The sequence below is a fragment of the Myotis brandtii genome, unplaced genomic scaffold (assembly GCF_000412655.1).
Source record: "Myotis brandtii unplaced genomic scaffold, ASM41265v1 scaffold708, whole genome shotgun sequence".
Classification (NCBI taxonomy): Eukaryota; Metazoa; Chordata; class Mammalia; order Chiroptera; family Vespertilionidae; genus Myotis; species Myotis brandtii.
This window is the reverse complement of record NW_005370777.1, coordinates 4,093,304-4,106,874: the sequence shown is the minus strand read 5'-3', so window position 1 is coordinate 4,106,874 and position 13,571 is coordinate 4,093,304. Positions and strand designations below refer to the sequence as shown.

The window sequence follows — 13,571 nt, the reverse complement described above, 5'->3', positions numbered from 1 at the left end:
CTGCCCAGGAGTGCCCCCGCTCCCTTCCCCTCGGCTTCGTTTTCAAATCTGAGCCCGAGATATCCTCGCTGGCTGGGGCCGCAGGGTCGAGGTGAGGACGAGGAGGTGTCTCCCGCCCCACTTGGAAATGAAAGCCCGCTTCCGTTCCATGCTGCTGGGACGCGTCGCGCTCTGAACACAGAGCCCAGGCTTCGGAGCATTCCTTTGTTCATTTAACGAATATTTACCGAGTGCCTGCCACCTGCCAGGTGCTGTGCTCGGCGGTAGGACGATGAGGTGAAAAGCACTGTTGCCGACCTTGGTCTGGGTTAAGTCTGTCGGGCGTGGGAGACAGACGTTAATCAAACAACAACAGAAACATATAGAATTACAAATAATCCGTGCTAAGGAGGAGGCAAGCAGGCTGCTGGGAGGGGCGCGCTGGTACCTTAGCAGAGCGGTCAGGGAGAGCACCCCCGGAAGGGGAGGGGTTTAGCCTGAAACCTAAATGACGGGAAACGCAGCCCCTTAACGAGCTGGAGGGCGCGTGTACCGAGCCCAGGAAACAGGAGCATTGATTGGCCCTGAGGCCGGAAGTAAGGCTCGACCCCTTGGAGGCATGAACAGAAAGCCAGTTTCTTGCATGAATGGTGGTTATGACCTCTCAGGCCACATGGGGAGGTCTGGATTCTACTCCGACTGCAATTGGGAGCCATTGAAGCATTTTAAGCAGAAACATGATATGATAAAAAAAATAACAGTTGCTGTGTGGATAATAAGTTGGAGAAAGACAAAGAGTGGAAACTGGAGACTCATTGGGAGGTGATTGCAGCAGTCCCCTTGTCCCTAGGTAACTCTGAATGTGCTTTTTTAAAAAATAAAAAGGAGGGTTAGTAGCTAAGCTTCTTGGTTCTTTGGGCTGATGGGTGAGCAGGCGGAGGAGAAAAGTGTGTGATTACTAAGGATACTACTCCTTTGCTGAATAAAGAAACATTAAGTGATAGCTCACATGTAAGAGGCACTGAAGTTAAGCAAGACCCAGTCCTCGTTCCTAGGATTCGAGCAAAAGACTGTCTAGTGCCCCTGCTTCCCTCTGTAGTCGCATATTGGGAGTTAGTCTGACAGCACTGCATTGTTGGTTGCTTCATTCTTCCCTGCTTGTTCCATAGGTAGTCTCCTCTGCCTACAACTGCTGTTTTCCCCCTGGGAATCTATCGCATCCTTTGAAATGGGAGCATTGCTTATTTCAGGCAGCTTTTCCTTTTCTCTTAACACTGGATTGGGTTCGCCCTTTGTACAGCATATCTCCTCTTACAACCTTGCAGTAATCTATTTGTATGTGTTTTGCCCTTCTTCCTCCTAGAGTGAGCTTCTTGAGGACAGGGACTGTCCCCTGCATTTTTTTTTAAACTGCCTTTGCCTTTGTTTCTTTGTAACCTGGAACAGTGAGTGATGTTTAATAGCTATTAAGTGTTTCCTAAGGAAATAATGAATACTTGTATACATTTTGATGGTTGAAGAGGAAATTGGCTAACTGGGTATTTAAATATTTTTGAACAAATAAAAGTGATACCATAAAAATTGGTGATTTGGTACCAGAGTAGGTGGCGGGCACTGAGCTCTGGAAAATAATTGAGTTCTTTTTTTCTTCTTTGTGCAGAGTTTGCCCCTCAATCCCAAACCTTTCCTCAACGGATTAACAGGAAAGCCAGTAATGGTGAAACTTAAGTGGGGAATGGAGTACAAAGGCTACCTGGTATCTGTAGATGGCTATATGAACATGCAGGTAAGCTAAAGAATTATAAAAATCACTAAATTGCATTTCTTTTTCTTCACTTTACTCCTCTAAGGTTTAGTGTGACTTATGAGAATGCAGTTAATTGAATTGATAAAGCAAAAATTCAGGGGAAAAAGCCAAGATCAGGGAGGATGTGATGAACTGCGTATGAGATATGTTAAACCAAAATACAGCCCCAGATTTGACCCTAGGAGCTTGGACATTTGATTCCTATTGCCAGAAGGGGAAAACACAAATTTGCAGAAAAAAAAAAACCTTTCTCAGCACTTAACTCTGAAAAAAATTTTTTCAAGTAAAATTCTTACTTAAAAAACAATTTTTAAAAAATTGATTTCAGAGAGGAAGGGAGAGGGAGAGAGAGATGGAAACGTCAATGATGAGAGAGAATCATTGATTGGCTGCCTCCTGCATGCCCCCTACTGGGGATTGAGCTCACAATCCTGGTATGTGCTCTTGACCGGAATCGAACCTGGGACCCTTCAGTCCACAGGCTGATGCTCTATCCACTAAGCTAAACCAGTTAGGGCAAATTCTTAAGTTTTTAATGAATGCTGAAAGTACAACATCAGTACTCTGATTTCTTGAGGGAAAAGACATATCAGCCAAATGAATTGGTCAACTGACTGCATGTCTGTTACATTAGCTTCTGTGAATATTTCTGTGAACTTTTTAAAAATTGTGATAACAAAATGTGCCACTTTCACCATTTTCAAGTGTATGACTCAATCCCACAGTGAAATTCCGTACCCATTAAAAAATACAGTAATTCCCCATTTCCGCTGTCTCCAGTCCCTTGGTAAATACTATTCTTTCTGTCTCTCTATTAAAGGTACCTCATATAAATGGAATCCTACAATACTTGTCCTTTTGGCTTATAGCATAATATTTTCAAAGCTCATTCATGGTGTAGCATGTATCAGAATTTCTTTTTATGGAAGTAATATTTCATTATATGTATACTCTGCATTTTAATCCATTCTTCTGTTGGACATTTGGATTATTTCCCCATTTTGACTAGTGTGACTAATGCAGTGACCATGGCTGTACAAATATCTGCTTGAGTCTGTTTTTAGTTATATATCAGAAATGTAATTGCTAGATCATACAGTAATTCTTTGTATAATTTCTTGAGGAACAGCCATACTATTTTCTACCTTAACAGATGATGCTCATGTCCCCAAAATTTATATAGAGCATGATTTGGCCTGGAAAATTCCCTAAGCAGTAATCGTTTACCAAGGCCATAAAAAATCTGGAGAGTGTATCGCTTGTGTTGAAAATGTTCCACACTTAGATAGTGGTGATGGTTATATATACACAACTTTATGAATATAGGTAAAACCACTGACTTGTATACTTTAAGAGTGAATTTTGTATTTTGGGAATTATCTATATATATATAAAAGCCTAATATGCTAATTGTCCCTCCGACTGTTCCACCATTCGACCAGTTGCTATGACACACACTAACCAATGGTAGGTTAGCTTGCTGCTGGGGTCCAGCCAATTGGGGACTGGGCGAGATGGGCCGGACACACCTTGGAGCCCTCCCATGGTCCCTCCCCGGCCCCGATCGTGCACTGGTGGGGGTCCCTCGGCCTGGCCTGCGCCCTCTTGCAATCTGGGACCCCTCGGGGGATGTCAGAGAGCCAGTTTCAGCCCGATCCCCTCAGGCCAGGCCAAGGGACCCTACCAGTGCACGAATTCATGCACCGGGCCTCTATTATCTCAATAAAAGAAGGGAGTAAAGAATACCCGCCAAATATTTGGTTTTAAAAGTAATGTAACTTTCTTCAACAATAAAGAATAATTTTTTTAAAAAGTAATATAGCTTCCTAGTGAACTTGCCAGTTTTGAAGTAACGTAACTACGTTAATGATGCCTTTGAGTTTGTCCTCTTAGCACATATTTATTGAGTGCCCATTATATGGATTGTTATTTTTAAAAATTAAAAGTAAAGTTTATTACCTGTATGTAGAAGAAAGCTAAACATTTTGATCTAAAATTAGAGTAATATAGTTCCCTAACTATAAAGGTTACTTTATAAAAACTTTTAAATGTTTAACATTTAACAGTTGAAACATGAAGGCTATATCAGACCTCAGGTCTCCACAAATCCCTGTATAAAATGTTTTATCACATTGTAGGTATGTAACCCACAAGCCAGAATAGTAAAGAAAGTGTTGCATTTAAATACTTATGAATGAGTATCAAATCCCAGTTCCTAAGGCGTTTTGGATCAAAATAAAGTATAGTTGATATAATACTTAGCTTTAGGCTTATAACATAGTGATTTTATATCTAGCTACCTAGGGTGTCCCAAAAAACATGTAATACACACCTTAACGTCTGATAGCTCAATTGATGTTTCTTTTCAGCCAGACTAATCTTTGAACAAAGGATATTCATCCTAAAATGCTACTGGAAGTTTGAAAATGTAGTTGAAGTATAAACACTGCCTTTATAATTCTTCAAAGTGTGTCTCCCAAAAATGTATACACACTTTAACAGCTGATAACTCACTTAATTTTCACTCCTTTTCAGGTTTAACTGATTTGAAATAATGAGTGAAGCCAAATTAAGCTTTGAACAAAGAAAATTTATCCACTAGACTTTTTTATGGGGATACATAAAAGAGAGTTTATGGTACAAAACCGGCAACAGTCGGCAAATTAAGGGTGCACAGATACCCAACAAAATGATTCTTGGTGTTTGCTATTCCATTCCTTCGCATTATCAGCAGTAACGACCAGAACGGTCATCAGTTTGAAAACAGGAGTTGACAAAAACAATTGTTCATGTCTGGAGATTTTTTCATTTTGAAAATGAACTGTATGTTAATAAATACTGACTTTATAATCATTCAAAGTGTGTGTACATTTTTTAGGACACCATATATATATATATATATGTATATGTACATATATGTGTGTGTGGTGTGTGTGTGTGTGTGTGTGTATAGATAGATAGATATATACACACACACATATATGCCCTACAAAGTGATCATGATGAATCTAATAAGCATCTGTCACTATACAGAGTTATTGTGATATTATATTCCCTGTGCTATAGATTATATCCTAGTGATTACTTTATAACTGGAAGCTTGTAAGGTTACGCTATTGTCTAACCTCCTTTTTAAGAACATGTTTTCCTGTTTTTTAGCACGTAATTAAAAAAAATTCTTCAAGTCTTTGGTTTGGTTGATGACTAATATGAAAGTATTTTAGCCATAACTTTTGTACATCCATTGGGTTCCTCAATATGATACTATAGTATAAAGTTAGTATTCCAAGAGAAGTTAATTTCTGCTTTGGAAAACTTTAGTCAACTTATTCATAATTTGGGAGATTTCCTTCCTTGACATGTTATTCTAATGTCTACTAGAAAGAAATATTACACAACTGAGAGATTTTTAAAAAACTATGTTGAAACAATTTTTACTATATATTCTACATACATCAATGTTAACTTTTACCTAATATTTATGTGAAACCATATGTACTACAATAGTGATAGAAAACTAATATTAATTATAAATAAATATGAGTTGATATAAAAAGGTCTCAGTTAACAAGTTCTCTCACCGGTATTAGGTGTGTCTTAGCTATTTTCCTTCTGTACCAGTAATATATTTTCTTTTTATTTAAAGCTTGCAAACACAGAAGAATACATAGATGGAGCCTTGTCTGGACACCTGGGTGAAGTTTTAATAAGGTAACAAAACAGTAGTAGTGTATGTAAGGAATTACTGGTGAACATTAGAAATAACCTGTTTAAAAAAACTAATTTAATGCCTCAGTTTCAGAATTACTTTTTAAAAACGCTATTAATTTACCAAATTATTCTACAACTAGACTTCAAGAGCCTGAAATTGTTAAACTTGTCAAAGATTTAAGTATTTTGGAGCTGTTCATTCTTAAGATTTTTCTAGTATTGATATTAAACTTTCTGGTTTTAGCTGTAACCTTTTTTAGTGGTTTTAATTAAAAGAGCTTGGTTTTTAATTGTAGTTGGGTCTGGCTGCTGCTAGGATTTTTAGTTAAACTCATTTTCTAGAACTAACTTTATACCTTCAAATTCTAGTCATTCCCTTTGGAAGATCATAAAGATACCATTTTATAACAACCACATGGTGAGAAAATAAGTACCATGTGCTTTGTAATAAATCAGTGGTAAAACTTTAAAAAGAGAAAGGAAAAAAATGCTATATTATAAATTTAGCAGTCAGTATTTTTGTAATGAAAAAAATCTAGTAATTGTAAATCAGATATTACATTGTTTCCAGTTGGAACAACAAAATGAACTGTTTTTCTGTTTACAGGTGTAATAATGTCCTTTATATCAGGGGTGTTGAAGAAGAGGAAGAAGATGGAGAAATGAGAGAATAGCATCTTTTGTGGGAAATTTCTTTTTATATATATATTTCTAGACAATAAAAATTTGTTTTTTCAACTTGACTTGTGAACTATTACATGCAAAACTCAGTGTTGAAACAACTGAAAAATTATTTACAGAAAGAAGGCTCTAAAAGCTATCCAATTTCATTCAAGTTGGTTTTCTTTCGTAAGCCCAATGTTCTTATTTTTTTCTATAAAGAAGAGTTATTTATATGCTTTATAAATGTTTATGAAGATGAATTACAGCCCTTTTCTTGTAATTATATATTAACTGAGACCTTTTAAAAGCAACTGCTTCTTTTAAAGTTTTTTGAGCCATTTTTTACATGTATACAGTGAACTATTTTCTTTGCATCAATATATATATATATATTTTTTTTACTTAGTAATAGACAAATAACAGTGTACGCTTAAATAGTATACACATACAGCCAAAATGAAACAACAAAAATGAAAATGATTGTGGATATACAGCACAACAGAAATTGTGAACTGACATTTAGGTTGAAGGCAGTTGGGTTTGTTCATTTAAGAGGATTAAGTTTCTGAACAGTACTCCTTAATATGAATTAAAAACCAGTCTCACAATTATGTTCTGAGACATAACCTCAAAGTCTCATGTCAGAGGATGCCACTATTGCGGTTTAATGGTCATTAACCATATAGTTACATCAATAAAATAACTTTGGATGTGTATCCCCAACTTGGACAAATCGAAGTATAGGTGTATAATGTTTAGAATAATACTTAGGCAATGGATAATAAAAAGCCTTCAACAAAAGGAAATAACTCCCCATTTCCAATCCTATAACCTTTGGAACAAGGGCATGTCTTCGTCACATTGAATAGGCAAGCCTATGGGGCAGAATATTGCCATTACTGTAAACCAGAATCTTTAAAATATGCCTAAAACATTTTGGCCTTACTGCTTCTATTCAAGTGAAAAAATATTCTTCCTCTATTGATTTTACTCTTGTATCCTTGACTAAAAGTAGTTGATGTTTGCTATCAGATAACGGTTTTGAACGCCAGACAAGTCTTCTTCCCAGCTGAAACAAAAGAAATAATAATATTCTTTAGAATAATCTTTTTCTATTGAAGTCTAAGTAAAATACTAATATTAACTTGATTTTTCCAAGGAGTAATAAGGCTTAAAATAGTAAATAGTCAATTACATAGGGATTGATTTTAAACATTAGTGAAATGGAGGCTCTTGGAGGTGTTCCCACCAGCATAGGCTTAGGGGAAATCCTTAGTTTCACACCTACTCATTTTCTCTGGGGCATATACTCAATTAAATCATCTTTAGTCTTTCCTCTGTAAACTTTTCGATTTTGCTTTGACAGTTGAATTTGTATCAAATAGATGACAAAACTATGATATTCTATTGGACTTGAGATTTGATGGGGCATCTCTATTGTGTCTTAAAAGGAGCACTATCCCTATGTGAGACTGTCCCTTGCATTGCAGAATGTTTGACATTCCTGGCCCCAGTGAACTAAATGACAGTAGAGTTCCCCATAATTATAGCAACAAAAATGCCCTTAGGGGAACGGAACCCCTGAATTCCTTTCCTAAAGTCAGAATTTTTTATCTGAGAAAATTTCCCGTGATGAAGTATCCCAACTGGGTAAGAACTTCTATCACAGGTTTTCATACATTGTCAGTTTATCAGATCACCATTTTTATTTTCTATTTTCTTCCAGTTTTAGTTTTCATTCTCATTTTTAGTCTGTTTACAAGCATTTGTTGAGTATCCACTGTGTGCTAGGCAATGGAGATACAGAGGTCATAAAACTCATTCATGGTCTAGAAGGAAGGATATTTTAAATAATTTCAATTTTGTGGATTTAGTGGAGTGTATACATGTGGGAGAATGATGAATGGTTAATTCTCGGGAGGTAGAGGACAAGTACTGAACTAGAGAGGTACAGACTCTTTTTAAGATGAAATGTTTATTTAAATAAGGTAATCATTATCTTTTGATACACATATTTACAATTACCATACTTCGGAACTTTTTTCAAGTCCTTACCTCAAAAGGCTGGTTGTGAGGTGCACAATAAGCATTCACTATGGGTTAGCTATCACTGTGTTAACAATCAATTTCCACATTATCTTTGTAGATAGCCATGAAATTGGATTCCTAGAATATATTTCAGACCCAGAGCTAGAGGAGGGAGAGTGGCATATGGAAACAAAAGGCCCTCCACACTCGGTGCGGAGACGGACCGTAAGCTCTCTGCCCAACCCCAAACTTCTTATTACAGGTGATCTTGCAATATACAGAACCTTGGCTTCTAGTCCTGATTCGTCTTTTACATCTGAAGTGACACTGGGGATATAATTTTAACTCCAACTATTAATGTCATTATTTTTACAATGTGAGGGTTAGAAGACCCTTATATGTAATTCTCTGGCTTCACTATTTCCATTGTTAAGTGGAAGAAGATTATCAGCTACCATTAAGAATAATTGACACAAATACATAGGATATTTCCAGAAAAATGCAGATGAAACTGTTAGCAATGATTATTTCTGGGGCAGGGGGAACTAAGGATGACAACTTTCACTGACTACTCTTGTATCTTTTGAACTTTGAACCATATGCCTGTACTACCTATTCAAAAACTAGTTTTTAAAATTATCTGGTTTCGTGAACCTGGAAGGAAAGAAAAAGGAAGGGACAGGTTTCTTTTACTGCAAAGTAGGCCTAATGGAGAACTGTTACCCAGTAATTTGAATTATTCTAAAAGTAACAAGGAACCAGAGAGAGACCAATTGAAGCTGAGCAAGAAAGACTATTGAAGTTTAATCTGGATAAATTCGGTGAATTAGATATTTTGTCTTTATACCACAGAAGCACTCACACTTTGATATAGCAGCTATAGCTGGACCTATTAATAGCAAAACACAAACCTTTTTCTTTGGTTGTGCTACTGCTCTTTCCAGAGCAGCTTTTAGCCTTTCTTCTTGGTGTTTTTGTTTTTCTCTCATTTTCTCTTCACGAAACCTGTCAAGAGGGGAAAATGTTCTAACTATAAGTCACAGAAAGTTAATGACCAATCTAAATATTTCTATTAAGGTTAAATGAAAGTAATTATTCCTCTTCACCCATAACTATGGCTTTTGAATATTCAGGTGAAATCTTAATAACGCATCCGATTTGTGTTGAAATGGGAAGAAATTGCATGCCACCATTTTGGAAGAAGTAAAAATCTATCCCCTCTTGGTCTAAATAAGCACCTCAGTAAAGCCTTCTCATCACTCAAACTCAGCACGTCACAGTTCATCTGTACAATGGCCACTCGAATTAACTTCCAGTTATCCAACCCTCCCTTAAGTCTTCTTGAAATATACAGAAAAGTACACCAGCCACAAATGTGTACTTCAGTGAATTACCGCAAAAATGCATTTTCCAGTTAATCTTTTTGAATGGTATTCTCAAGTTAAGACCAACAAATGCAATTTGTTTTCTTTCGGGTTGTGAGGATAAAATTAGATGACCTAGAGCCGCAGTTTGCCAACCACTGATAGACCATCTTTCTACTCCAATGCTTGATGCAGAATAGGCAATAAGTGATAGCTATTTCATGGACATATTTAATTTTAAGAGTTAACATGTATTAAATACTTTTATACTAGATCAGATATTATGTTAGGTGCCTCCAAACCATGGGGAAAATCAACTAAAATTCTCTGGATAAGAACAATAAACGATTGGAATTAGATTCATGTATCACTACTGAAAATAAGTTGTGATTATCCTTGGATAACTATTTTCTGCTGAAAAAAAAGAAGTGGCCCTAGCTGTTTTGGCTCAGTGGATAGAGTGTTGGCCTGCAGACTGAAGGGGCCCAGGTTTTGATTCTAGTCAAGGGCACATGCCCGGGTTGTGGGCTAGATCCCCAGTAGGGGGCGTGCAAGAGGTACCCAATTAATGATTCTCATGATTGATGTTTCTATCTCCCTCTCCATTCCTCTCTGAAATAAAAAAAATATATGTTAAAAAAAAGATACAAGTGTTATTAGTGTAATTATAGGTCATGTAATGGAAGGAGTAATCTTTATCTTAAAATTTTTAAACATTTGCTTTATATTTGATAAAATTTCTCAATATCACCTTAATCTATTCTGGATTTCATTTTTATATGTGGGAAGCAGTATCCCACATGCACCAGTAATATAGTAAGCAGTAACAAAATATCTAATATTAATGATCCTCACAACAACTCTATAAGTCATTACTGCTATTTTACAGATAAAATGTAAGTTGCATCTGGTGAACTTCTGATCTTCTGGTTCCTTTCCTCCTCAGTGCTCATGTTCCATTGGTAATGGCACATTTATTTCATAACTAGAGACCCGGTGCACAACATTCATGCACTGCAGGGGGGACGTGGAGATCCCCTCAGCCTGGCCTGTGCCCTTTAGCAATCCAGGAGCCCTTGGAGGATGTCCGACTGATGGCTTAGGCCCGCAGAGGCAGGAGAGGCTCCCGCCACCGCCGCTGCACTCGCCAGCCATCAGCCTGGCTTGTGGCTGAGTGACACTCCCATTGTGGGAGTGCACTGACCACCAGAGGACAGCTCCTGCGTTGAGCGTCTGCCCCCTGGTGATCAGTGTGCGTCATAGCAACCGGTTCTGCTGTTCAGTCTATTTGCATGTTACCCTGCAGGATCAGGCCTAAACCAGCAGTCGGACATCCCTCTCACAATCTGGGACTGCTGGCTCCTAACCGCTCACCTGTCTGCCTGCCTGCCTCCCTGATGGCCCTTAACCGCCTCTGCCCTTAACTGCCTCTGCCTGCTGTCCTGATGGCCCCCAACTGCCTTCCCCTGCTGGCCTGATCACCCCTAAATGCTTGCTTCCCTGCCAGCCTGATCACCCCTAACTGCTTGCTCCCCTGCCTGCCTGATCACCCCTAACCGCCTCTGCCTCAGCCCCTGCCATCGTGGCTTTGTCTGGAAAGAAGTCGGATGTCCGGAAGATGTCCAGTCAACCTGGTCTAATTAGCATATTACCCTTTTATTAGTATAGATAATATTTGGTGAATGTGTTTCCCCACTAAAAAATAGTTCTATGAGGAGGGCAGGGCTAGGTTTGGTTCCTCCCACTGTGTCTCTATGTGGTTATCTTTGCCATATAATAGAGACTTGCTAAATGTGGAATCCAAACAAATACAACTACTCATTAAGTCATCCACTACATTTATATAAGACGTACTTTTGCCGTCGTTCTTTTAGTTTTATCCTCTCAATTGCCTCCACATTTTCTTTGGGAATGGCGTCAATGAGATCACTCAGTTCCACCAGGCGAGACTCTACTTTTACCAGCTTTTGGAGTGGGTTGAGGCTGCCAACCTCACTATCTCCGATGCAGAATTTGTATACTTGATTAATTTTTTTACTAAGAGAGTCTATCAGTTTTTCCTGAGAGTGAGAAGAAAAGGAAAGCAGAAAACAACATCACATCACTATTTGCCTGTTCAATAAATGTAAAGTTCTGTTTTACTATAGTATAATGAAAAGGCTTTTATATAACACTAAATGTTTCCTTGAAAAGAAAAACTTCAGTGTGACTTAGAAGAGTGAGAAAATGCAGCAATGATATTTATAACAATTTATAGTCAGATCATTGCTACAGTAACACCTTGGATTATTTTCTTTAAAAATATTTTATTCTAGGTATAAAAGTAATTGTGATTTTTTTTAAATGTTTTTGTGTATCTGATTCCCTGGGCATTCACGTAGAGGTGACATACACATTTAAATCCTGTTTTGCCACTGCAATGCATTTCCTTGCAGCATTGCAGGTGAGCCTCCTTTTTTTTTTTTTTTGCACTTATTAGTCTAATTGCTAAAACTGTAATCATCCTGTCTAATAGTTATTTGCATGCATGCCTTATCTCCCTGTCTAGACTGTAAGCACCTGGAGGGCAGGAGCTATTTCTTAGGTTAACACTTATACCTAAAACAGCACCTTGCACATAACTATGCACTTCCTAAATGTTTGCTGAATAAATGAATGCATTCTCTCAGAGGAAAAGAACAGTTACAAGAAAACAGATTCCCTGGCTGGCCTACAAAAGCCTTTGGGGAAGTTTAAATTTCACTCTCTCCATTGGGAAGTCATGGCAGTATTCTAGTCTAAACAGAGGCTTAGGCCAAACCTTGCTGATCCCTGTACCTGGCTACTCCTTCGTTTTAACACGTAGTTGATATGCTCGAGCTTGTAGGTAACTTGTTTCGGGATGTATTTCGGGACCGAAAGATAATTCTCATCCTCTTTCTCTTCTGGGGGCTCGGCATTCGCAGTTAAGAGGGTCTCAATAAACTGCTGGGCAAGGTTAAGGTGTTTCCAGAGAGCATTCTGCCCCAATGCCTGCTTCTGCTCAAGAAGATGAGAATCACCATGAAGCCAAGGAGGAAAAATAACACTCAAGACAGATGTGGCTCCTGGAGTCGTGGGACTCCAGCAATTACAGAGCCACCAACAATTACAGGTCAAGATCTATTACCAGGAGGTGACTTCCAACAGCTTGTTTCTCCCACCTCCTACTTTAACCACCTTTCCAATGGTTTTATTTACCATAAAGCCCCCGTTGTTCAAAATTTTTTCTATTTCCTACTTATATTAAAATATGCTTTTTAAAGAAAACTTAGGGAAGTCTGAAATAATATAAAAGGAACAAGTAAAAGAACAAAGCAAAAGTCCTATTTGCCATTCAGCTTATTTTTTTTCCTCTCCCTTTCTAAATAACACCTATTGTATTTCCATTTATATTAACATTTCTTTAGAAAACTTAAGAAATACAGAAAAATGAAAGGTAAAGTAACCCATCAAAGGACGGAAGTATACATTGTATGTGAGAAAACAATATTGCTGCAATGTGAGTCATTTCAAAAACACATTGAACACTAGTTCTCAGAAAAAGCAACTTTAACGTGAGAATGGTTAACTGACGGAAATTTCTGACGGAGACTTCTTGAACACTTAAGCCTTTTAGAGATGGATGGGCAGGAGCCTTTTTTTTGTTTGTTTGTTTGTTTGTTTGTTTGTTTAAGTTCCTCCTGTTAAACGAGAGGAAAAGACAAGGAGAGATGTTTTCTTAAGGTAAGAACAGCGTGAGAAATAGAAGCAGGGGACGAGGTTAAAGAAAATACACATGAAAAAGAGATTGAGGGCCTGGCTCTAACGAGCACGAGGGCAAAGTAAAGGGAAGCTGAGATGCAGGCCTAGATGATGGAGACCGCTGACAGATTCTCGGCGGCGGCGCCGGCGGCGGTCCTGGACTGCGGGGAACGGGAGCCCCAGCTCTCTGAGCACCGCCCCTCCTCCCTGGCCCCCGACAGGAACAGGGAAAGATGGAGCTAGACCTGGAGCTGCCT

At 38.1% G+C, this 13,571-nt stretch overlaps 2 protein-coding genes across 2 annotated transcripts in view; one reads left to right on the top strand and one right to left on the bottom strand.

Moving 5' to 3' along the window:
• Positions 1-6,240, top strand: part of SNRPF (small nuclear ribonucleoprotein polypeptide F) — a 6,652-nt gene extending 412 nt beyond the window's left edge. The window contains exons 2-4 of the mRNA XM_005882364.2: positions 1,640-1,765; positions 5,433-5,497; positions 6,105-6,240. Coding sequence (XP_005882426.1) covers positions 1,640-1,765; positions 5,433-5,497; positions 6,105-6,171 — 258 coding nt within the window. The 3' untranslated portion in view covers positions 6,172-6,240. The remainder of the gene's footprint in view (positions 1-1,639; positions 1,766-5,432; positions 5,498-6,104) is intronic.
• A 343-nt stretch (positions 6,241-6,583) lies between these two features.
• Positions 6,584-13,571, bottom strand: part of CCDC38 (coiled-coil domain containing 38) — a 51,198-nt gene continuing 44,210 nt past the window's right edge. Inside the window, exons 13-15 of the mRNA XM_005882376.2 lie at positions 11,407-11,612; positions 9,100-9,193; positions 6,584-7,229 (exon numbers count right to left, since the gene is read on the bottom strand). Of these exons, the coding sequence (XP_005882438.1) occupies positions 7,116-7,229; positions 9,100-9,193; positions 11,407-11,612 (414 nt within the window). The 3' untranslated portion in view covers positions 6,584-7,115. The remainder of the gene's footprint in view (positions 7,230-9,099; positions 9,194-11,406; positions 11,613-13,571) is intronic.